The following is a 27148-nucleotide window of genomic DNA, read 5'->3' on the forward strand; positions in this document are numbered from 1 at the left end:
GGCAAGCAGATTTGCACCTGGCTGCTCTGATGCTGGGACAATGGAGCCAGTGCTTTTGAGATGGAGGGGAGAGAGGCCAAGCAGCTGGGGTCTTTGGCCAAGGATGCTGGCATTGATAGGGAAATAGGGAAACAGTCTCAAACCCTCAGCCTTTGGAAGCGACTCCTGCTCAAGTGTAAGGGAGAGGCACCCCTACAAGGATGATATCCTATGTCAGCTAGGCAAATGGACCAGAATTGAGAAAGGCATCCAGAACCTCAGGGAACTGGCTGTGTTTGAGATGATCTATGGTGATCTGAATGATGAGCAGTCACCCATGGACCCAGATCAGCCCCTTGCACACACCTGATGTGGCGGAAGTTCCTGAAGAGTGCACCAGAAGCGCACTCAAAAGCATTGGCAATAGTGTCTTGGTGGACAGACACACAGACTCTAACAGTGGATGGAGTGGTTGGCAAGCTCCAGCAATATGAGGGAAATCTCCCTTCATCTCACCATTCCCTGGTCTCAGCTGTGGAGGAACTGTCTCAGAGGGTCCAGAAAATGGAAGAGGACATGTCCTACGTTCCACCTACACGGGCTAATGTCTCAGCCATTAGAAGTAAACGTTTCCCCACCCAAGAGAAAGGCAGCAGAAGGCTCACACCACGAGGCACCCTGTGGTTTTTCCTCCGCGACCATGGAGAAAACAAGAGGAGGTGGGATGGACAGCCCACTGCTGCCCTAGCTGCACGAGTAGAGCAGCTGAAAGGGAAGACCATCATGAAAGGGGAGTCCTCCAAGAAAAGCACAGCTCCAGTGTCCAGTCAGAAATCCCCCAGGCAGAACAGAATGGTGAACGTTATGTCTGACCCTCTTGAGGGGACCAGTGAATCATTCTTGCAAGAAGTGAGTGATGATGAGCAGGATTAGAGGGGCCCCGCCTCCAGCCAGGTGGAGGAAAGGGATAATCGGATTTACTGGACAGTGTGGATCCGATGGCCTGGCACGTCAGACCCACAAGAGTATGAGGCTTTGGTGGACACTGGCGCTCAGTGCACCCTGATGCCATCGAGCTACAGTGGTGTTGAATCTATTTGCATCTCTGGAGTGACAGGGGGATCCCAGCAGCTAACCGTATTGGAAGCTGAAGTGAGCCTGACTGGGAGGGACTGGCATAAGCACCCCATTGTGACTGGCCCAGATGCCCCGTGCATCCTGGGCATAGACTATCTCAGGAGAGGGTACTTCAGAGACCCAAAAGGGTACCGGTGGGCTGTTGGTGTAGCTGCCCTGGAGGAGGTTGAACAGTTGTCCACCTTACCCGGCCTCTCAGAGGATCCCTCAGTGGTGGGGCGGCTTAAGGTTGAGGAGCAGCGAGTGCCGATTGCTACCGGGACGGTGCACCGGCGGCAGTACCGCACCAACCGAGATTCCCTGGTCCCCATCCGTCAGCTGATCCGCCAACTAGAAAGCCAGAAGGTGATCAGCAAAACTCACTCACCCTTCAACAATCCTATATGGCCAGTGAGAAAGCCTAATGGTGAATGGAGGCTTACTGTGGACTACCGTGGCCTGAATGAAGTTACGCCAGCAATGAGTGCTGCAGTGCCGGACATGCTAGAGCTCCAGCATGAACTGGAGTCGAAGGCAGCCAAGTGTTACGCCATGACTGACATTGCTAATGCGTTCTTCTCCATTCCGATAGCGCCAGAGTGCAGGCCACAGTTTGCGTTCCCTTGGAGAGGCATCCAGTACACCTGGAATCGATTGCCCCAGGGGTGGAACCACAGCTCCACCATCTGCCATGGACTGGTCCATACTGCACTAGAGAAAGGTGGGGCTCCAGAACACCTGCAGTATATTGATGACATCATTGTATGGGGGAACACAGCCGAGGAGGTCTTTGAGAAAGGGAAGAAAATCATTGAGATCCTCCTGAAGGCCGGCTTTGCCATTAATCAATCGAAAGTTAAGGGGCCTGCAAGGGAAATTCAGTTCCTAGGAATAAAATGGCAAGACAGGCATCGCCACATCCCAATGGAGGTGATAAACAAGATAACAGCCATGGCCCCACCAACCTCTAAAAAGGAGACTCAGTCTTTCCTGGGCGCTGTGGGGTTCTGGAGGATGCACATCCCGAACTACAGCCTGATTGTGAGCCCTCTCTACCATGTAACCCGCAAGAAGAACGATTTTGAATGGGGCCCTGAACAACAACAATCCTTTGAACAGATTAAGCAGGAGATTGCCCAAGCAGTAGCCCTCGGGCCAGTCCGGGCAGGGCAGGAGGTTAAGAACATGCTCTACACTGCAGCCGGGGAGAAGGACCCTACCTGGAGCCTCTGGCAGAGAGCACCTGGGGAAACCCGAGGCCGACCTCTAGGCTTTTGGAGCCGGGGATACAAAGGTTCTAATTATACACCAACTGAGAAGGAGATACTGGCAGCGTATGAAGGAGTTCGGGCTGCCTCAGAAGTGGTCGGCACTGAAACACAGCTCCTCATGGCACCCCGAATGCCGGTGCTGGGGTGGATGTTCAAAGGAAAGGCCTCCTCCACACATCATGCAACCGATGCCACCTGGAGTAAATGGGTTGCTTTGATAACACAACGGGCTCGAATAGGGAACCCCAGCCACCCAGGAATACTAGAGGTGATAACGAACTGGCCAAAGAGCAAAGATTCCGGGATGTCACCAGAACAGGAGGTGACACGTGCTAAGGAGGCCCCACCATATAATGCACTGCCAGATGAGGAGAAGCGATATGCCCTGTTCACTGATGGGTCTTGTTGCACTGTGGGAAAGCATCGACGGTGGAAGGCTGCTATATGGAGTCCCACACGACGGGTCACTGAAGTTGCTGAGGGACAGGGTGAATCCAGCCAATTTGCAGAGGTGAAAGCCGTTCAGCTGGCTTTGGATATTGCTGAGCGGGAAAAGTGGCCGAGGGTCTACCTCTACACCGACTCGTGGGCAGTGGCGAATACCCTGTGGAAATGGCTGCAGCAATGGAAACAGAACAACTGGCAACGTAAGGGTAAGACCGTCTGGGCTGCTGAAGTATGGCAGGACATTGCAGCCCGTGTGGAAAACCTCGTTGTGAAGGTGCGCCATGTGGATGCCCATGTACCCAAGAGTCAGGCCACTGATGAACATCAACACAACCAGCAGGCAGACAAGCTGCTGAGATTAGAGTGGCTCAGGTGGACTTGGACTGGCAGCGCAAAGGTGAACTGTTCATAGCCCAGTGGGCCCACGAGACCTCGGGCCACCAAGGTAGGGATGCAACATACAGGTGGGCTCGAGATCGAGGGGTGGACCTTACTATCGACACCATTGCGGAGATCATCCATGGATGTGAGACATGTGCCACAATCAAACATGCCAAGTGGGTGAAGCCCCAGAGAAATGGAGAGCGATGGTTGAAATATAGATATGGAGAGGCCTGGCAGATCGACTACATCACACTGCCACAGACCCGCCACAAGAAGCGCCATGTGCTCACAACGGTGGAAGTAACCACTGGATGGCTGGAAACTTACCCAGCGCCCCACGCCACCGCCCGAAACACCATCCTGGGCCTTGAAACTCAAGTCCTGTGGCGACACGGCACCCCAGAGAAAACTGAGTCAGACAATGGGACCCACTTCCGTAACAACCTCATAAGTGCCTGGGCAGAAGAACTCGGCATCGAGTGGGTCTACCATATCCCCTACCACGCACCCGCCTCTGGAAAGATCGAGCGCTACAATGGACTGTTAAAACCCACATTGAAAGCACTGGGAGGTGGGACCTTCAAAGACTGGGACATGCATCTAGTAAAGGCCACCTGGCTAGTCAACACAAGAGGATCTCCTAGTAGAGCTGGCCCGGCTCAGTTGAAACCTCCACGTGCTGTAGATGGGGATAAAGTCCCTGTGGTGCGCATGAGGAATATATTGGGAAAAATGGTCTGGTTTAGTCCTGCACCAGGCAAAGGTAAAGGCAAACCCATCCATGGGATTGCTTTTGCCCAAGGACCTGGGTGCACCTGGTGGGTGATGCAGGACAATGGAGAGGTCTGATGCGTACCACAGGGGGACTTGATTCTGGGTGAGAACATGCCGTAAAATATGCTGTGCCTTTGTAAATTATTACTTTGCTATTGTTAACTGCTAAATGGCAACTGGACATGACGCAGATGGTATAGAATAAAGGGGTGGATTATGCCCTGGTTCAGCTAGGACAGGTTTAAGCTTCCCAACAGAGAGAGAGGGGGAAGGGATCTCCAGCCAGGTTATTCATACCATGCTGGCGTCAGGTCCAGGGGCGGGACCTTTTTCACCTTGCTTTTTGGCGGGCAGGGTGGCGGGAATTCTTTGTCCGTAAACCAGCTACCAGTATTTCTCTGTATATCTTTTATCTTGTTCACTGTTATTGCTGTTCATTGTTATTATAATTGTTACTGTTGTTGTTCAGATTGTTCTATCACTCTGTTGTATTAAATTCCTTGTTACTTTAGCCCGGGTCTGTGCCTAACTTCCAGCCCGACCGGCCGCAGGTGGGGGAGGGGCAACGGCAACGTGCTCTCCAATCCCGGCAGGGCTTAAACCTGCACAATAAGTTTCTCTTCCAACATCTCAGGCTTTCTGGACTCTGTGCAATCTATCAGCCTTGAGTAGTACAGCTTTGAGGATTCAGTTCTAGGAAGGAGCAGGTAATATTGGCAGTGATGCTTATCCTTTGGGCTCTATAACGGAACAGCAACTTCCACTTATGGTTGTTACTAGCTCTTTGTTTGATGGAGCTCAAAAGTCCAAGGCAAACATCAAGACTTTGCTGTGCTTAGCACTGCTAAAAGTAGGAGACAATCCTGCCCACCAAAGTTGACTGTCTGAAGCTGGATGAAGCTTAAGTAGGTCTAGGTATCAAGCAAAGGTAACAGCAGAGACTGTCAGACAGAGCAAGTTGTTTTGAAACTAGTGTTAAACATAACTCATTTTGTGAGATATGGGATACAAGCACAAAAACTATCTGGATATCAATAATTCTTTCTGTACACTCCCTACTCTTGTTATCTGCAAATTTAGTACAGCTGTCAATGGCAGAACAGTTGGAAAGAAGAGATGACAGCACCTTCATGGAGAAAACCAAAAGGCAGAGGGAAAAAACTGATACAAGAGGATGAAATCACTTGCACTGTCAAAGGCCAATATGAAAAGTTAGGTAAGTAGAGAGAAGCAGAGGTCTGAAAACAGGATGCTTGTAGTGGATACAGTCAAACACAGAGAAGTGGTGGAGGCACTTCAAGAGTGAAATAAAATAGCAGGATAATCTCTGAGGAAATATTTTATTAGATATGTGAGCATCTGAGATGCATGTTGGTAAGGTCAAAGTGGAGAGGTTGGTCAAAACTGAGCTGGGAGTTCAGACCTGCTCAGTCAAGAAGTCTAGCAGCACTGACCAAATACAATAGCCTGCCTTTGATGTGGGCTAGATGACATAAAGGACCAATGTAAGGGGAAGAAGGAATCAGTGCTGACATCCAGCACTCGTTGAACCTGAATGACAAACGACAACAGAGGTCATGTAAATTGTGATAATGGCAGGGAGGATTTTGAAGAGAAGAAAACACCTTCCATTTTCTTCTGATAACTTGGTGAGTGGTCTGCTCCTCAGACAACCAGCTGAAAATCTAACCTCCTCCTATTAGAAGCAAATCTACTTTTCCTGTGGGGTAACTTTTTTTCCTGTTTTGAGTGGAGGTGCCATTTACTGGTTGACTGGTTCTGTGATACTTGGGATAGGAAAATTTTCACAGTTGGTGTTTCAAGGTACATGGAATACAATAAAGGGAATACATTTAGATATTTTGCAAACTAGCATGGGGTAAACTGTTTAATTCCTGCACTTTCTTCATGAAGGATGTTTTTTTGGATTCAGTAATATTGAGTCAGTATCTATTTTGCTCTATCTGTTCTTTCCCCAAATAAAGGATATATGATTTTATGAAGAGCTTTCTCTTTGCTAGTGTTGTCCAGGAAGCTGTTTCCCAGGCATCTTTGTGTTCAGACCTGATGTATGTCATTCTGACACAGTGAAGGTTGGGTTATATTTCTAAATCTACCCTATTTTTTGCAAAGTGTGGAAGAAATTAATCTTAAATCACAAGACTCTTCTCACAGGTTGAATGAACTCCAGCATGTTGATATCAGTCCTTCCATCTCCATAGTCCTTTCCAAAAATTAACACAGAACTCTCATCCTCATTGGGGCAGACAGTAATATCACTTCCATTTCTGGATGACAGAGAATTTCAGACACAGAAAGGCTAGCAATCTAATCCTAAAGCACTGAATTCAGAAAAAAACAAAAAACAAACAAACAAAAAACCCCCAAAAAAGAAGTCCATTAATTCAAATTAGCTTATAGCATCAGGACTTGTTAAGTGGTTAGTTTGAGATTAACGAATAAGGCAGTTATAGTTTGTGGTAAGAACTGGAGAGCTGTCAGTTCACTGTTATATTCATTAGAATGTTCTTCCTCTCTGCAAAAGCAATGAATGCATAGCCTACAAAAGCATCCAACAAATAAAAGGCAACACAATATGAAGTGTGTCTTTTGCTGAGATGCTGAAAAGTAACTTCACAACTCATGTTGCAGGGGACAGGTATAAAATCTGTGGATAGAGATTAGATGCCAAGTCCCAATTCATGCTAAATGTGTTGCTGGAAGTGGAGGGTGTATTTTAGACACATGTGTCAGGAAAGAACTTTAATGCTAGCTGTCACCTTCAGTGACAACTGTAGGTAAGCAGCCTGTCTAGTTATTTTATGTTAGAAGTAACTTTAGGATGACTCGCTCACCTTACTTGTAGCAACCAGAAAGAGTCTTTACCTCTGGGGCAATGACAAGATGACCCAGTAACTAATGAGGGAAGGTGACAAAAGACTTAGACTCAGCACAGACCAAAAAAAGTGTCTGAGTTTTGTATATATTTAATACTTTTCTTTCCATTTGTACTTCACAGAAGAATAAGGTAGGACAAAAACGGGGTCTGATGGAGTTTAAAAGCATTGAAATGGTTTTACTTAGCAGTTGTAAAAAAGTTCAATTAGCACAAATCTAAGTGCTAGCAACAGATACCTAGAGGGACATGTAACCATCAACTCAATCAGTTTCTCCTTCAAAATTGGCCTTAATCTTTCACATACAACAACTTCAAAATATGTTGAAAATGTTTTTCAAAATTCCTATCTTTCTGAGAATATATTGTCTGTACAGACACAATATACAGTATATGCAAATCAGCAAATTTGCAGTAAGAGGGACTTGTCTGCCTCATCCTGTACAAAACGATGCTTGAAACACCATGCTATTTCTATTTGCTTATGGTTGTTCTATCTGAGAAAAAGAAGATGAAAATGTCTGTACACCTCTCTAACAAACAATCACTGCCATTCAGATAGATAGCAGTAATTAGCTACTTGCAGAGGCAGTAGGAACAGTTAATGCATAAAAATACAGGGTATCCATATTTAAAATATTCTCCCTGCACCTCCCTGATATTTTGCTCAGAAAAATCATTATTGAAAAAGCAACAAAAGCCTCTAGTCCACGCGCATAAAAATCCAAACCCTTTTTAAAGAGCTGGTAACAGCAGATTAGCAGTTTCAATGTTCCCAGGCAATAAGAGATTCACAGTCAGAGTTAAGGTGGTATGGGCTTCACAAAAGGCTGGTAGAGTAACACATGGTCTTGGACGCAAGAGCTGTCAGTGAGAAGCTGGTTTTTGTTCTGAAACAGCACCAATGGGTGGCATCACTATGCATTTAGTTCTATAATACATTATCACTACATGTATTATCTAAAGTGTATTGTGGTACATCATTCTGTCATCTTCTTCCTTTTGCTGCTGGCTTCCATGAGTGCACTGCAAAGCAGCACAGAGGAGCAAGTTTCTTTTTAGAACTACATGTCAGTATCAACAGCTGCTATCCTTATTGTGTCCAGCATAGATCTGAAGAAATGTAACAGTACGCAACACTAACATCAAAGAATAGAGTAACAACAATTGTCCCTACATGTACCTTGAGACAGCTAACGCAAGGGACAGAATTATTTTAGAGTCTTCCCAGCACAACTCAAAAAGAAGCATCCCTAAAGTAAGTGGGAAACAAGATGACACAGTGTGATAAAACTTCAACGATATTAATGAAATGTCTTAAAAGCTATAGGATCACAAAATATTTTGGGTTGGAAAGGACCTTCAAAGGTCATCTAGTCCAACCCCTCTGCAATGAGCAGGGGCATCTTCAGCTAGATCTGGTTGCTCAGAGCCCGTTCAAACTGACCTTGAGAGTTTCTAGGGATGGGGCATCTACCACCTCCCTGGGCAACCTGTGCCAGTGGTTCACCAACCTCATAGTAAAAAATGTCTTCCTTTTATCTAGTCTAAATCTACCCTCTTTTAGTTTAAACCCACTATGCTCTGTCCTATCACAATAGGCCCTTCTAAAAAGTTTGTCCCCATTTTTCTTAAAAGCCCCCTTTAAGTACTGAAAGGCTGCAGTAAGATCTCTCCAGAGCCTTCCCTTCTTCAGGCTGAACAACACCAACTCTCTCAGCCTTTCTTCATAGGAGAGGTGTTCAATTCCCCCGAATAGTGAATTTGGCCCCACACTGGATGCAGAAATTGAAAAGGCAATTACATCTCCACATGAGAGAAAAGTAAGAAGATGCTTATTGAGCTGTTAAGCCTGAAACAAATGAATTTTACAATACCAGAAGGTATATTTCCCTTTACACTCCAAAACCTTGGGCTTATGGATTGAAAGAGATTACCTACAGGCAGACCCTCACCGTAAAATTTCGATCAACTTTTTCCAAATTAGAACAGAGATGAAAAACAAAGCTGGTCAGGACTAAGGAATTGAAATCCTCCTGTCTGGCCACAGGGTGTCCTCCTTGCTCTATGCTTTGGCCTCAGATGACCAGCCTCTGCAGGGGAAAAAGGTCTTTATTAAAAAACACTCACTTATAATGGATCAGACGTCTGTAGTTTGCTCAGCCCAACCTGCTCACATTCATTATGATACAATACACAATTGCTTTGACAGGTGCTGGTGTTGCAGTTATGTTTTTGAGCTGGTTAGACTATCACCCTCTTTCCAAGATATGGAACTGGATTAAGAGTGTGTCACAGGAACGACAAGTTCAGTAATTCTTTGCATGTTTTTTCTGTCAGTGACATTAAGAACCAGAGATGTTTAGGGAAATTGCCTGGTTCATATCTCTGCTAATACAGGATGTTCTTACACATTTAATAATACTTAGTCCAGTTCAATTTTCAAATTGATTCTCCGCTGATCTGTGGGAATTATTCTGATTGCTATCAATTAGACCTGAGGGTTTGTTTTTCATAACCGTATTGCTTCCAGCTACAGCCCCTTTCTCTACCATAAAAATTATTGTGCCTGGCTGGGCATTGTCACTCCTTAAACATCTATAAGATGCCTCTTTCAGATCTGCTCAAACTGCATTGCTTTGGGAATATGTGAGAAGGGTGGGGTGTGGAGGGACTGAAAACAAGGGTGACAGTGATGGAATCCCTCCACTGTCCATTTACCTGAGGTACTCGTAGAGTCCATACATGGGCAAGAAGTCAATGTCAGACAGAAACATGTATGGTGTGCTGATATGCTTCATGGCCACATTCCTTAGCAGATTCACAGGATAGAACTGTCCCTCCTTATACACGATATGGTAGCCGACATTGTGGCGGCTCATAAGTACTTCCGAGCCCTGGGCGTAGCGCAGAAATTGTTGGGCTTCTGCATCAGAAAGATAGAGTGCCAGGCTGATTGGACCTTCCCAATGTTTGCAGATGGCTTCAAGCATCTGGAGCCTGAAAGAGGAAGGGTGAGAATAAGAAAAGGCTGTCCTCCTGTCTGGGAATCTTTGCCTGGGTTCATCTGATCAAATACAGATATGTATCTCTAAGTGAGACAGATTGGGGTCACTTTATGTGCTGTGGAAAGCAATAAATATTTCTACAGCATGATTCATCTCATCTAAGTTGATGTCTCCTTCTGGACAGATGGACTGCACCCAAGATATGCCTATTTCTCCCCACTGAATCCAAGTAAGCCTAAGACTGCTATAGCTCAGATACACACAACTCAGATATCTAAAGCTAGGTGAAATCAACACCATCCTTTCTGCCTGAAGTATTGATGCTGCAGGAAAACCCACATGCATGATGGAACTTCATCTGATGGGAGCTTTGAGCAGTTGTAGGGATCTGTCCATTTGGATCTACTTACAGGGTAGAGGTCTCAATCTTCAACAGTGTATAGTGCCCTATTCACAGTTCATGTCAAGCTGTTCTCACACACTAACATACTACAGTGTTTTTCAACAAGCTTGTGGAAGGAGAAAGGTGTACAGACCCATAGATCATTTTACCTCCTGTTTAGGAAAACCTTCCCCACATTTTTGAAAGGCAGTTAGTCAGATTGTTAAAAGTGATAGGTCAAGGGAATACTGAGTTATCTGAACACTTGCACTGACTAGAACTCACTGTCAGGGAAAGGGCAAAAGGATGCCACATCAATAGAAAGGGGAGTTACTCTGTGCAGGGAGTAAGGAGAGAAGGAGGGAGAGATACGGCATTGTTGTGGAATATCAAAAGAGCATTTCAGACAAAACCATAATTTAAAGTAGTAGCTTGTATGTGTTTTAGCAGTATCTCAAATTTAATGAAATCACTTTTGAAATGGGTTGTATTGATGTATATATTTAAAATTTTCAGCAGTTACAATACTATTGATGAAAATGACTACAAAAGATCTCATACACAAATGTAAATCGAATCCAGCCTGGTCAAAATCATTTAAGCACTTTGGGTAATGTATAGAGAATCACCTAGACATTAAGATATGCCATCCAAAAATACAGCAAGGACTGATTACAAACCGTCTTGAGTTAATACAAAGGGAAATGAACTATGCAGCCTAGCCAGATATTCTATTAAAAATTAGGAAGAGTAGACTATGCAACATGATTATCTTCTCTCAGTTCCAAATCTACATTACTAAATTTTTCCTATTAATATTTATACAGGACACAAGAAAAGTTTTCTGTATCATTGTAATCAGAGAAAATAATTTCCCCCTCCTACTATCTCCTTAAGCTTTGCAGCAGAAAGCACTGATATATTCACACCAACAAACACATGTTCTGATTTAATGTTAATAGCTTTTTCTGTATGATCATGATGACATCCAAGATGACACAATCATTTTTTTCTTAGATATGAGATATTAACTTTACTAGTCTACACCTGGTACATTATTTTCTTTTTACCTATTATTGAAACAAAGGTTATTATCAGCTTGAAACATATAGTCAGATTAGAAACATAAATTGATAAAAAAAATCTAAAAAGTATGTGAAGGCTTTAGACTTTTGATTGTACAAACAATAAATAGAGAAAAATACTGGTTTTTTTTTCCTTTTTCCAACATTGTGCAAATCTATTAATTAGGAGACTCCAATTCATCAGCACTCAGATTTCAAGCAGCCTTTTAAAAATGGAATACTTGCCTAGCAAGAAATGTAGCAAAATGTCTTTGAAGGGTTCCATACAGTGGACAAATGTCATCTTTAACTTGTTTAAATGGCACACCTGATAATGCCTGCAAGGCTTTTCATGGTAGTTAAGTGGGAACTGGGTTTTGCTAGTATAAATTTCCAGCTGGACAGCTTAGTGCCCTTCAGAATACTCCATTTTGCTGTGTCATTCTCACTGACAGGCTCCACTTCCATGAGTTTGACAGAGAGACTGCTGGGTGATGCTCCACAGTCTGCTCTCCGTAAGTTGTTATAAGCCTCCTTTATGGTCATAAAGCTTAGAATTGCGAGCTTCTAAGCACAACACGATCAAGTTATTTTGGTTTTCTTTCTGGTCTTGAAAAATGCGTTCTCTTAAGGACTCTAGAGAAAATAAATGTACTGCTGTACTGCATAATAATGAGGTCATCATTTACTTGGTAGATTTTTTAAAGGTCTGTTTAAGTCAAGTGAATTTTGCTGGAAATCAATTGTTTTGTGAGATTCTTTGTTTTCACTTTTCTTCTTAAGAATACTCAACCAATTTACAACTCATTCTTGCCCATACTTCAAATGGTGTAATGTTAATGTGTCTCCTTATCCACATCCTGATCTCCTGTTTTCATAACTCCCAGTCTGATTTCCGAACCCTGGGTGCATATCAAGCTTTTAAAAAGGCTGCCTAGCCAAAACACATGCATAAAAACCACAGAGATGCAACGAAGCCATTATCCAAGAAAATGTCACATCAGCATAAAAGATGACAATTAATCAGTAACAAACAGCACCGAACAAAGCCTGTCTCAAAGCTTCTATCTAAAGCCATTAATGGTAGCTCCTTAACTGCATCCCTCTCTTCCCTTCCCCAAGAGTAGCACAGGAAAACATAAGCCTGTCATGATTGTCATGTCAGTCTCATCTCCAACAGGACTATAATTGGAGACACTGGGAGTTGCTTTTTTGCCTTTCCTCATCTCAGATGATCATTTGAAGGAACGATGCAGGAATGTGGCATATAGCACACTCTTTATGTATATGTCATCTTACATCTGCAACACTATTCTTAAATGTCTACAGCTATGCTGGAGGAGTTTAATAAAAGTGGTTTAAAGAAGACACAGGGGAAAAAAAAAAAAGGCAGTACCTAAAGATGTGAAAGAAAACAAAGCAGCTGAACAGTTCTTTGGTATGATATTATTTATTGATTTTAGCTGAAAGTAGTTCCAACTGAAATCGATAATTTGTAGCAACACACCAACGAAGTAGGGAAGATTTTCCCTGCACAGTATCAGGAGGGCTGTTCTTCCTGACTAAAAATGTGTGAGTCTATCAATAAAAACATGTGCCCCAGTGAGGATCCAGAAAGGGAAACAGATGCTCAGACTTTGCATCAGTGCCAGTGAATCAGCACTGAGACCCAGCTTATTCTTTTGAATTAATTTCTGGGGGGAAAATAAATATATCATGTGCACACAACAGCTTTACAAATTTACTGTGGCACTCGCTCAGGGTCTGGCTTAATTTATTTCTTTAGTTTTTTAGTCAAAGGTTTGTGAACACTTAAGATATGTTTCCTCTATTAAAGATCAAGAGAACAGAAACTGATGCACATAGCAAATCATAACACAATGTGCAGGATGCAGTGCTGAGGCACTGGCAAAACAGAATAGCCCTCATTTGCTTGTGTTTATTTTTAAAACAGGCTGTAAATGTTCTGTTGATCTGAATTCCTCTGACCCTCCTGGAATACTGCTGACCTTCCACTGGTGTAGCAGTGGTGGTATTCACAGGTCATGTCTTATTCTGTATGTGCTCTGCTAAATGAAATACCGGTTTCTGGCTGATAATCAAGTTCTGATCTGTTTTGTAACCAACTCTAATAGCTGTAACTACAAAGTTTGGACTAGATTCAAACTGAGAAGCAGGAGGAAAAAGGAGAGTGACAATTCAAAATTTCACAAAGCTGGCTGATCTGAACTGCACTTTCAGAGCTTCTGAAAAATATTAACTAATTGCAATGGTAAGAATCAGAAAGGAGCACGTGGAACTTGTCACAAAATGGATTTTTTTTCCTAGATGAAATACCAGTTAAATTCCACTTTACATCAGAACTGAAAGTTGAGAAGAATTAAACTAGAAATGTTATTCTGAAAATTAACATTTGTATAAAAATGACTCCTCTCAAAAGGAGACTTTTTAATTCACAGTAGCATATGAAAAAAACAGTTTCAGTTTCAACTTCCCAATTGGAAACTAAAATGTTTAGTTTTGATTTTCACTATAAGAAAAATCACTAATTGAAATTTTCTGGAAGGAAAATGCCAATGAAAGCAAAACTAACAATGCCTAATAAGGAAACACTGTATGTAAAAACTTGGTCATGTACAACTGCTTACCTAAGTCTAATTACAAACATCTCCTGTTTTTTCTAAGCTGCTGCAAAAGTGTCATAAAGTAAAAATGCCTGACAATCCTGACAAGTAACAACCCCTGCAGATCCAGTATTCAAGCTCTCATGAACTCCACCCCCACTCATGTGTGCACTGCAGAACTGAAGTTTGGATGCGTGTGTGATATCTACATGTGCTACTCCTAATTCAAGAAAGATCTTACAGTATGACACCTAAGTTTTTATGCAAGTGAGTTTTTTCTCTCCTCAAAGCATAGTTGCTCCTCCCTACATAGTTGGGATTTCTCTGTCAGAAAATACTGTCTCTCGCTTCTAGATGAACAAGCGATTCTCCCTACCTGTCCATTGATAGTTGAGCCACCAGTGTTACATCTGTATTGTCTGAAGCATGTTCATATTCGTAATGTAGAAAATACAAATGAGTGCGATGGACAGTGAAACGTTCTCGACGAAATTCATAACATAAGTCATCCTCATCCAGCTCAGACAGCTGTTTCTGGAGCTGTAAGGAAAGAGTGGACATAAAGATAAGTTCTTGTAATTATTTTAGCAAAACAAAGAGAATGAGGAGGTTGGGAACTTGCAGCATGATGCAACAGGGAGTGGAAGTGGAACATACAGAGAAGCAGGGTTTTCCCAAGCCTTGCTCCTGCAAGTCACTGGACAAGATATTAGAAGAAAGCACTTGTAAATAAATAAATTGATAAGGCAGACAGACCATTGTATTATTACATACTTTCAACATCCAGACTAGCAATGAAACAGTGAACAATCACAAGCTTAATAATCACCAGGTTTCAGAGTTAAAGCTCCAATGTGATGCATATTGTCATTCCTTATTAGAAGCAATGTTTCAAACTACTTGTAGACATACAGCTCCATTAGACAAGACTCAGTAACAGATTAAGCTTGTACGTGCTGGACTGAGCAATTCTCATTCTGCTGCCTCTGTTGGAGAATAGTAAATTGCTGCTATCAGCATGGACAGACAGCTGGAAAAGTAAAATCTTTAACTGATCATTATTTCATCTCTTGAGATTTATGCACATGCACCAGTTCAATTTTGCAATGAAAATATTCTTTCAAATGCAGAGGTGCCAGAAATAAGCCTACACTTTTAATGGGATTTATGCTTCTGGGTATCTGGTTTGAAAAATCTAAAGGACAGCAGATTAGCAGAGAATAGCTGGTTTTTTTTTCTCCCTTGGAAACCAAGCCACTTCAAAGTCAAAATGGGTATCTCAAAGCAATCCAATCCAGATTCACTTAGACATGTAGCTTTAAGAGAATAAAAGTTTACCTCTGGGGAAAGGAGGAAGAGAAAAACTGACCACACGTCTATGCAGCTGACCAATTCCATCCCTGAACTATATTATTTTTAAGGCAAACATCTGGCTAGATTATTTAAAACTTGCTGATTTAAAAGGAAAAATCAGTCATACCTCCTGTAAAATGTACTACAAAAACGTAATGAAGAAGAAAATTACATGTCAAATAGAGTTCCATTTGTGCTGCTCTAAAATGTATGTTATTAATAAAGGTTCCATTTTAATATTTTATTTCCTAAAAGCATCCTATAAGAATATGATTGCCTATTTTTCAGTACATAATAAAAATCTTCATTGTATAGGAATTTTACAAGTTTTGATAAAAATCACAGGGCACTTCAAAACTGTTTCATGCAACAAACACATATATTGAATTATAGACATTCATTTAAATTTCAAAATATCTTCTTTTTGTCCTGTTTAGAAGGATTTAAAGTAATAGTTTCACCATCTTCAAGAAAAAAAATGGAAAATTTAGGTATTTCTTGTTCTAATACTCTGTTAAGAAGAGCTGTAGTTCTTGGAACTATAAGCATAATGGTTGCCATCATCAAATAACGCTTACAGCTGCATGTTTTCCTGTGAAGGCTGATGGAATAATTCCTGATATTTTCCTGTACAGCACTCTATAATCTTTGTTTGAATAATGAAAATACCTCCTTTGATTTCAATGATCAGGCTTTTGGATCAGGCTCTCATTCTTCTGTTCTATTGTTCTGCACAGATCTTAAAACATCCCTCAAGAGAGACGGCTTTTAGAAAGATGAGAGTCTGAATCCTGAAAAATCTTTAGTCAGGCAAAACTCTATTGAAATCAAGATCTCTTTTGGTGGAAAAGAAGTCAGGATTTCTTTTATGTATTCTTGGAGTTTCATTCATTCTGATTTACAAATCATCATTCAGCTGAGCCTGTACTTTATTTTCCAAATCATGTTCAAACAATATTTGAATTAACCCAATATTTACACTGACTAGAAAGAATATTGTGTCCTTCTGTTCCTTCCTTGAAAAGAGACATCAGCATGCCCTTAACAGAATTGTCAAGGAGATGACTGAAATTTAAATGGTTAAAACAACAGCAAAGCAGATTTCAGGGGTACCTTACTATCCTGCTGTACATACAGATGACCAGGCTAGAAATTTAGAATTGCACAGCTGCTATTAACCAGGCAGTCACTGAATGATTACCAGATTACATTCCGGCTGCAAGCTAAGAGGATATAAACACTTAATTATGAGTTAATAACATCTGGGGCTAAATGATGGCTTTGTGCACTACAGAGCCCTGGGTGGGAGAAGACGAGGAGACACAGTTTCTTAGTGGCCCGAGTATTCTGACGGTGAAACTCACCAAGTCATAAAGTTGGTGATGGAGGTGGAGAACAGCAAACAGAGGGAAAGGGAAATCTTGCTCTTTCTGCCACATTTCATAGGGTCAAGATTTGTTGCTGCCCTGTCAGACTTCTTCTGAGCCCGCAGCTACGCTGATAGTCCACGAGTGCCCTGGCACTTCCCAGGACTCATCCTCAGTACTGTATGTAGTGTTGGGAATCAAGAGAAGATATGAGATGGCTGTGATCATACCCCTTGGAGAGAGCAGTCCCTAGAAGGACCGTGGGCATGGCGGTCACTGACTCCCCCCCCCAGCCTTTTCCCCCAGGACCCCTTGCTTGAGTGCAGGCAGGCTGCCAGGGGGAAGCCCAAGCACAGGTTGTCTGAGAGCCATGGTCAATATGTGGGCAACACCTGGCAGGATCAGAAACACAGCTTCATCAGCACTTCGCAGGAATGCTTGTGCAATCCTTGCCTGCTCATAGCAAGAAGCTAAAATGTTAGGCAGCCTTAGGAGCTAATACAGCTTACTTAAGGTGTTCTCCATCAGGTAGGACAACCAGCAGAGGCCAGGCTGTGATTTGGCCTGTAGCACTGTCACTGTGTATGTGGAAAGCAGTCTGCATTAAGGATGGGCCTGCCCTGCAATGGTGAGGCAACAGGCACTGGAATGCAATAGTGTGTGATTATTCATATGAAAACTCCTCTCCTACTGGAAGCAATGATGGACATGTTGGGCACTCTGAATTTGGTCTAGCAAAATATCAGGACCAGCAGCTGGGTACTGCACAGTTTTATGCAGTTGAAGAGCCTTTCTCACCCTCTCACTTTCTTTGTTCCCCTCATTCATATATATATATTTTTTTTTTTTTTTTTTTCCAGATACCCATGCCCCAGTATCACATATAAAGGCTGCTTCCTCTTTACAATGAAGAGACACATACAGCCTATAAAAACATATTGCACACAGTCATATGCCATTTCTTACACACAAATTTAAAATGAAGAATGTTAAAGATGCATGATATTCAAAAGACAGGGAGTTGTCAGACAGACACTTATATATCCTTAAATTTATCCCTTTCTGAGTTAGCTCATATTATTTTTCAGTTATATGATCACATAAAATTTCTCAAATGATATAATCTTATCTACAGCATGCACTTTGTGTGGAACCCTTATTTACAGACAAAGAACTTATAGCTTGGTTTAAAGTTTGCTCCTACATTATGTCTTCTTGAGAAGGTGGATTTATAATGGGAATGCTGACAGATCTATGCAAAGAGATGCTTACTTAAACACAGTGCAACCTCAGAATGAGGACCTTAATGTCAGCTGAATTTGATAATAAAAGATGGCATTCCCATCATGGACCCCTCCATTATGCTTATGACAGTATGCCTAATATATCAGACTTCTCAACCTTAGAGTGACAGCATGTATTCTCATAAGCGAGTACCTGCTTAGCATAAGATTGACTGTTTCTACAAGATTTTCAGCACTATGGCTACTTGTCATTGAGCATGTGGGAAATGCAACCTCTAGGAAACACTCTCACAGTTGAAAAATATATTCTTTTCAGATGCTGTATAGTAGATGTTCTCTGAGGAAATACTGTAATGGGAAAAAAGAAGTGCTTTCATTAGCAGCATGTTACTTGTTTCAGAAATAAAAATGACAGCTATGACAGGCATAATGCCAAAAGACAAATATATTAAAAAAATGCACTAAGTTACTTCTCTGGGCAACCAGCTGTGTCAGGTGATCAGACTTCATCTGAAGAAAAGTAGTCTTTGAAGCTAGGCTGGCCAGAGAGGTACAGGCAGGCCAGAAGGCATTAAACTCTACCATAAACTGTCATGATTTACCAGGTCTATTTGTCTGACTAACACATTGTTATGAGATGAGGTGCTGTTTTCTATCCGTGTGATATATGGTAGACCCATATGATACAAAACACACAACATGGACCTTTCACCAGTGAACCTGTTCATCTACTCATAAATCTCCCCTCCTAAGGCTGTTCCTAGTGTAAACAAATCTGTGATTGCCTCCTTTTTTTTTTTTTTTTTTTTTTTTTTTTTTAGCTGCTGTATCACAGAAACAAATTACTTCCCAACAAAATCTACAGGATTTAATGTCAGATGAGATCAATCCAAAAATCACAAGTATTTTCTTTGGGATTAGTGATATTTTAAAAAACCATCAACAACCAATGTTTTGTGTCTAGAGGCTATTTAGATCTTGGGGAAGGGGATAAAAACCCTAATGTAGGCACCTCTCTCTCATCAAGTGTTTAAGGTGAAGTGAGATGACAGTAGGCTTAAGTCAGTCAGTCACTCAATATCATGCTAATACAACAGGAACAGAGTAGCTTAGGTGAAAACTTTTAACTTTCAGATCATCTTTCCTTCTCTCAGGTGTGCACAGTTAAGATTCATAGCACAAAATCAACTCAGTTTAGCCACTGAGATGAAAACTAACACTAGACCAGGATGAAACTATAATCTGGTTATAAACTGCAGCAGTTTCATTTCCTCCTGTGCAGCTGTCACAGCTCCCACCAGTAGGCAGTTTGGACTGCAACATTTAGCACTTTCAAAGTGTGTGAATTATCTGTTGCTTTTAGCATGGCATAAACAAAGCAGATTATGATGTAGGGAGGAAAAAGCATTCACTGAGTCTTGTTTAGGCTGACCTACATAAAGTACTTCTGGCTTCTCCAATCATTAATAATAAAAAGCCAGACTAATCCCATATCAGTTAAACCTTTATTCCTCCCACACCATAAAATTTTGTACATTCACCGTGGGTCAAATTGAGCCTTCTGTGAAACAAAGCTGTGCTAAGGACAGAGGATAGCATCTGAGCAAGTCTACTTAGCAAGAGGAATTTTGTTGCAGCATGTAAAAAGTAGCTAATGCTCTTGCTCAATGGAAGTAATGGCTTATCTTGGCTGCAATTAACCAACATAATTTTTAGTCATGCATAATATCTTAGACTGTGTACATGAAGTAGAACTCCCCTTGATCTCAGCTGCAAATGTCAGATCTTGGTAGTCCTCTGCATCTCCTTTCCCCAGGTTCCTGCCAAAACTCCTTGGCTGAGCTGTTCCCAGACCTTCTTTGCAGCACAGTGCTTTTGTCACTGAAATCCGGGATAAAAATAACTTATCGACACCAATTTGATGCAGATAAGCAGACACTTCTTTATTGATGGCCGGACGTGTAGGGGAGTGCTCTCACCAACAACACGTGCCGAGCACCAGAATCATACACCTTATATAGAACTTACTCATACATATTCATTAAGTCTCCATACATAAGCATACAACTTCCAAGAAATCATTAACATATTCTCCTCCTACTTCTGATTCTGCGCAGTAAAGTTTAGAAATGTCTAGAAATGGGTCTGGGGTGTAATGTGAGTAGGTGGCCCATGAGTCGGTGGTCGCGATCTCCCCCTGCCGAATTACCTTTTGCTTAAGGACACAGTTTTCTTGGCAGGTACCTGCAAGCTGCTACGGTTACTGCCCTCAGTTCCCATTAATCCTGGACCTTGACAACTACTTGCATTCTTCTAGTCCTATACATGTATTATAAATCCGTTTACAAATCACCTCATGTTTTGTTACCTAGGTTCTAACCGTTCCTACTAAACAATTATGACCAGTCCCTTCAGCCTTGTTACAGGGCTGTACAGGGGATTTTAGAGTAGCAGTCGGTTGCTAGATTCAAAATACAATAAATGTAAAATTATTTTTACTAAAATATCCCTTAATACTATACTTATATTAAAATCAAACACAATTTAATTTCAGTTGATAATAAAATCAGTAACACTTTGACAGGTTGGCTTCCTTACTTTGTTTCCCCAGATTGTTTCTAGCCCTGTTCCTTCCTGTGTGGCAAGTTCCACAGTTTAAGTCAGTCCCAGCCCTGTTCCTAGTCTCATGGTCCCTATTCAAGTAGTCTGCCAACTCCCTAAGCCTACAGGCACACATCAGTCTTTTCCTCTTCCTGCTACAAACGCTCTTTGTCCAGAACCTATGTCTCAATTTTTTCCTTTCTGCCTTTGATGTAGCTTTCATCCCTTTCATATGTGAATCTGGATTTTTTTCTCCTTCATACTGTCCAGATGTCAGTGAGGGCAATGGATATTCCTCAGAACAGAGACCAAATAGGTTTCTGCTCTCAGCTCTACTGTCCAGTCAGAATGTGACATGGAGCATTCAGAAGAAACAGTCACAGAAAATGCCAGTCTTTGTCCAGGTCCCCTGCCTGCAGCATGCTCAACTCTGCTGTGTCACTGCGATACATATAATCTCATCAGGCATATCCATGCATTCTCCTAAGAAAGAGCCTCCAGAGATCTGAGCCTCCCTAAAGTCAAAGAAAATACTACTGACAATGTGTAAACCACAATTTTTCAGCATTATAATCTGCCTAAGTTTTTACCAGGCTGGCAAAAGACATGTTCCTGCCCCAAAAGTCAATTCCTTCTCTGAAGTATTTTCATGAGAGTCATCAGAACTTGTGGTGTGGATAATCCCCCCAAGCTTTTCCCCATGTTTCACCTAAAAACAGCACAATAACAACAAAAAAATCCCAGTCTACACGATCCACATGATCTCCCATGTAGCAATATTATAAGCAGTTGAAAGTGGAATAATGGCAACTTTGAGGCAACTAACAGGATGGTCTACCACCTCAGCATTTAATAATAACAATAATAGTTATAACAATAGCAACAACACAGCTGGGGAAGTCAGGATTTCACCTCAAAACTGCCGCATACCACCTGTTGTTACTAGAGAAAGACTATGTCATAACAATATAGTAACTTTAAATCCCAGTCCTACAAATGATGAAGTACTCTGAAATTCTGCAGGAGCAAAGGGTACTCAAAGCATCAGTATTACTGCAAGTTCAGCACCCTGATGCTGACTTGGAAATTCCCTTTGCTTGCTATTTTTAGATATTCAGAAATTGCTAAATCTGTTAGTAGAGTTTTTACTATGTGGTACATTGCTAGAATCTCCTGCTCTTCTGGTGGATATTACAAGCTGGTATGCACAGCCATATGCTAGTAAGAATCTCTGGTTTTACACAAATAAGTAAAAACAGTTAGTAAGTAAGTATACACTTATGCAAGTGTTTTCAGGGAGAACTAGATTTTTTACACTCTTTCTCTGCATTGTTGATTTGAAAATAAAAATCTGCAGAGAAATTTTTCCTGTGTTTTCTGAAAGTCTTTTCTAATGGGAATCTACTGGCCTTTTCTTAAACCTAGCAAAATCAGTGATAAACCTCCCACTGATATTGCTCTGGGCTTTGGATCAGGATACAGGTTTCATGAATAGGGGACACTTCATTCAACCTTCAGATTTAATGCTTTGGCAGAAGTACCTGGTTGAGAAGCCGTCTGCAGAAAGGAAGTTTTATGAGAATCCTAAAAGGTTGAGTGTGTGCTAAAACAAGTCTTACAGTATCTATCTCAAAGTGTAACTACAGAGATAGGCTGGTACTCAAAAGATCCTGCTGGAATATTTTAGGCTTTACAGTAGGTCCTTTAGAATGAAATGCTGGACATTAGCATTAAAAGTCAATAGGAAGCATTCAGATTCGAGATTATTGTGAGCTTTGCCTTTGTGGGTTTCCCAAAAAATCTGCATTGCATGAAAATAAGAAAGAAGGAGTGAGAAGGGGGAAATAGCACAGAATAAGTAGGATGGAATGACTAAAGACATGCTCCAAAGGCCACTTGAGTCCATGGCTGTGTTTACAGGAGGATTTAGTTCATATTCTGAATTTCCCATCCAGAATCTGCATAAAAGGAAAAGAGGTGATTGCAATACCAATTTTCAGAGAAGAGTCTGCTCCGTGTAATTGCATTTAGTACATATTGCATAAAGGGAACTGTGGCAAGAAGTGCGTGGCAGCTTCTGTCCACAGCCTATCCCTGCAACACACAGGGTCCTTCAGCTCGGAATATTTCAAGGAAAGGATGAAACATGCATGTGCACATAGACATACATATAAGCATTTTTACATAAACAGAATATTTCTTTGCCTCCTATACTTCAGTTTCAGAGCCCTATCTGTTCAGTTCATTCCTATCTGTAATGTTTTGGAAACAGTGCTGTGTGGTGCAGCTGAAGATCAAAACTGACCAGATCAGGATGATGCAGTATGAGATCCAAAGACTGCCTTTAGACCTGTTAAAATTCAGTCTGTGGTATTATACTTCCTTAGAAAATCCTTCCACATGCATATAGACATATATATTTAAGCATACATGTATGTACCCACATACACAGAGGAAAAGTGAGATTAAGGTCTGATTATCTTTAAACAAATGCCCCTTTACATCTCTCTAGCACCATAAAGAGTCCTTAAAAAGGGAAGATGCATAATTTATATTCATTTTAACCATCTTAGTACTGATGAGAAGTGTAAAAGGGCCTTAGAGTAAGAGAATCAGCCCAATGGTACTCACTGACACACTTCCTTTTCATGTTTTACAGATATTTTAATTACAGATGAGATCCCTTAATTACAGGTTGCATTTTAAATAAAACATCATTACAAATATTAAACTGTAGAGAAGCAATGGCTGGCACAGTGGAACAAGACCTTAAGGGCAGATTCTGATACAGTCAGACAGTGACAGACCAACAACAAACCACTGCTTCTTTCATAACAGGGCTCAGTGCATTTAATGCTAAAGTAATTCTCTCTGATTAGAAAATCAGCGGAGCTATTCTAACATTTTGTCCACAGTGCAGAGAATCCCAGGCAGCTGAAGGAGCACCTTTTACCCATATACAATGCCTAGTACAATAAAGCCCAATTGTATTTTGGGGCTGCTAGTCTCAATTCAGAGGAGAAAGGAAAAATAATAGGCACTAAGATAAATCAAAGAGCAATTCCATACTTGACTTTGGAGAAAGATTATATCCTTTGTATAAATCCTATGCTTAGGAATCCTAATGGAAATATATGGCTGCATCTTGTCAGACAAAAGGTCTGTGTAGCCCAGCATCCTGTCTCCAACTGTGAGCTGGCTGCCTAGAGAGGAGTGTAAACGTGGAGCAAATGTATGGTGATGCTTTCTCAGAATGCTCCCTTAGTCCTGACCTTGTGGTTCAAGGACTTTCTGCACCAAAGTTTAACAACTTCTGATTGATTTTCTTTCCATGAAGAATCACTTTTGGCATATGTATATTCTTAGCAACATTACCTCCTGCTTAAAGCTTCCTTACATCATGGGTGAAATGTCTATGTTTTGAACCTGCTAGTTGTGATTTCCACTTTTTTACTCCTCTTTTACTGAGAGTGTGCTGGGTCTGTGTGTATGAAGGGAGTTTTTGGTAGCAGGGGAGGGGGCTACAGTGGTGACCCCTACGAGAAGCTTCTCAAAGCTCCCCTGGCTCCAAGTTGGACCCACCTCTAGCCAAGGCCAAGACAATTATCGATGGTGGCTGCGCCTCTGTGATAACGTATTTAAGAAGGGGAACCTGGGAGGAGGAGGATGAGTTGTGAAGATGAGTTGCAAGGAGGACACCTATGTGAACACAGAGGTCAGTGGGAGAAAGAAAGGGGTGTGGGGGAGATGCACCAGCATAAAGCCTCCCTGCAGCCTGTGGTGAGAGGGCAGGCCACCCCCGCTGCCACCCATGGAGGCCACCGATGGAGCAGATGCTGATGTGCAAGCCCATGGAGCACTGTTGGCTGTGCCCAACTCTGTGAGAAGAAGCCCCCGCTGCTGTAGTTCAGCACTGGGAGGAATGTAACACATGGGAGGCACCCAGGTTGGAGCATCCTGGGAAGAGCTTCAGCCCGTGGGAAGGACTCATGTCAGAGAAAGTTTGTGGAGGACTGTCTCCTGTGAGAGGGATGCCATGCTGGAGCAGGGGAAGGATGTGAAGAGTCCTCCTGCTGAGAAGGAAGGAGTGGAGGGACTGACTGTAACCCCATTCCCTGCCCCCTGCACCACTGGTGGGGAGGAGGTAGAGAAATCATGAACAAAACTGAGCCTGGTAAGATGGGAGGGGTAGGGAAAGGTGTTTTTTTAAAGATGTGGTAATGCTTCTCACTGTCCTACTCTGTTGAGTGGTGGTGGTATTAGTGTTTGAATTAAATTGATGTGGGAGAAACGCAAGTTGGCATTGGCCTGTTGGCCCTGCGTGGCTGTGGGGGAGAGGTGGGTTGGCATCGGCCTGTCAGCTCTGCGCAGCCCCTGAGAAGCAGCAATGCTTGGATGAGAAACAGGCCCTGGGAGAAAGATAAGAAACTGCTGAGTTGTTCCAAGGTGGCAGGGAAAAACAACGGACAGCTGCAACACTGAACTGTGGAAAAGTACTAAACTGTGAGAAGTTACCGCCGCGTGAACAGCGCATGAACAAGAAGGTGATTGGTCTGCACAGCGCGTGTTAGAGTGGTCTTATGCTGATAGGGGAAAGGATTGATAGCTGCCTAATTGCTGATTTGCTAATTATGAAGTAAGAGCTATAACAAAGCATAAGTATGTATTGGTGTAAAAAGAAATAGGAAGAATAAGGAAAGAAGATGGCCCCTGGCCTGCAGAAAGAAAAAAGAACACTCTGACTTGTTATTTCGGCTGCTACAAATTGATGTTCTTTTTCTTCCCCTAATGAGACTGTCTTTTGCCCATGACCATAATGGGTGATCACCCCTCCCTATCCTTATCTCAATTCCTGAGCCTTTTGCTTTATTTTCTTCTCCCCATTCCTGTGGGGGAAGGGGTGAGTGAGAGGCTGTGCTGTGCTCAGTTGCCCTCTGGGCTCAAACCGTGATAGGAAGAATGACAAACAGTGGTTCCCTGTTCACCTTACGAGATACTCTGCTTCTGAAGATTATCCTACAATAGATCATGGGAATGTACTGTATTTTAATAGGACACCTGTGACACTGCATGTTCTATAGCAGAGAGAGTGAGAGTGGTTTTCATGATAATCCTATTCTTAGGGTCTCATAACTTCAAAGCTGAAACTTGCTTTTGTATTCTACAATAAAAAGGACATAGTCAATTTTAGAGAGGAGCCTACATCAAGGGTAACTAATAAAAACCAATGCTTTCTCCTAAGTGACTACTCCTAAGCTATCTGAAGTTAGATTTTGTTCTGTATCTGATTGTTTTGATAGAAGGTTGTTAACTTTTTGGTGTCTTTTGGCAAGTTAGGATTCATTTATTTTTGTATGTCTATCTCATTCTTTTCCCGTATCTCTTTTTCAATTATTATTTATAAACGGAAGAATGAGTTACATTTCTTTTTCAGACACAAGACATACCATATACCATATTGCGTTCTACTTCTCTTGAATAAGAAACAGGCTTGAACAGTTAGTCATTTCCAGTGTCTGTCAACTAGATACCAGTTCAGTAAAATGAGCCTTTTTAAATTTTCAGGACTGCCATTTTCAGCAGCAAGAACCTGCATTCATTGTGCACTGCTCCCCAGCAACTGGAATAAATCTGTTTATTAAGGATTTAGAGAGCTCTGGAAAATATAGCAACAAGTCTCTGACTGCATTCATGCTCTTTGAACCTACACAACATATTGTGAATCCAGTATAATTTCAACCTGCATTCTTAAAGTGTGATGAAGGTGTGTTTTGTTCTGTTGTCTTTTTTTGATGTCTCACTCTTTTTCTCTGCCTAACCTGTCCTCTACTCTGTCTATTGTATCATGATGTCTCTGACGGTCAGACTCTTAGTGGTCTTTTATCACATTCAGTTCACTTAACTGTCTAAAAGCCTCTCACTCTTGCAGAGGATTTTCTTTCTCCATGTGCTTTTACTCTCACTGTGCACTCGCCTTTTTCCTCTCCCTCTCCCTCTGATCCCTGCTTCAGTCTCTTGCAGTTAATGTTTATCTCCAGTTTCTCATCATTTCCTGCTCCTTTCAGAAGACAGTGGGATGGTCCAGCATCTCAGAATCCATGCCTTGGACTAAAATATATCTATCCAATCTCTGAGCACTATAGTTAAAAAATTAGGAATGGCATCTCTTGTGGTCATTTTATCCACAGACTAAATGGAAACACTACAAGCCTCAATGATGCTATTGACTGCCAATTACCTCTTAACTGCTAATGTGCACATGATACTGGCTTTGCTTTATTGATTTTTATATAAAGAATGTTGTATATTTTAGATTTTTTTTTTCTTGAAGATAACATAAAATGTTACAGGTTCCTTTTTATTTCCTTTTAGACTACATAGACAAAATTGGTACTTGGTCTAGAAGTCTACAGAGACAACATTATACACAAGGAGTTCATATAAATCTGTGTATAAATGTTTCAGTTAACAGATTTTTACATTAGAATTATATGTACTAAGACACTCACACACTTAAGAACATCTGTATGTAAACATCCTTGATTTCAACCATTTTCAAATGAAAATCTGAAAACTTCATCTAAAAAGTTCTGATTGCAAATTTTATGCAGGTACACATAAATGCTGCTGTGTATTGT

At 41.7% G+C, this 27148-nt stretch overlaps 1 protein-coding gene across 6 annotated transcripts in view; it reads right to left on the reverse strand.

Moving 5' to 3' along the window:
- LARGE1 (LARGE xylosyl- and glucuronyltransferase 1) overlaps positions 1-27148 on the reverse strand; it is a 326896-nt gene that overhangs the window by 15971 nt on the left and 283777 nt on the right. For all 6 annotated transcript variants that reach the window (XM_074902384.1, XM_074902383.1, XM_074902385.1 and 3 more), the window contains 2 exons: positions 14322-14485; positions 9589-9867 (listed from right to left, as the gene is read on the reverse strand). In XM_074902384.1, coding sequence (XP_074758485.1) covers positions 9589-9867; positions 14322-14485 — 443 coding nt within the window. The remainder of the gene's footprint in view (positions 1-9588; positions 9868-14321; positions 14486-27148) is intronic.

This window comes from Athene noctua, chromosome 3 (assembly GCF_965140245.1).
Source record: "Athene noctua chromosome 3, bAthNoc1.hap1.1, whole genome shotgun sequence".
Taxonomy (NCBI): domain Eukaryota; kingdom Metazoa; phylum Chordata; class Aves; order Strigiformes; family Strigidae; genus Athene; species Athene noctua.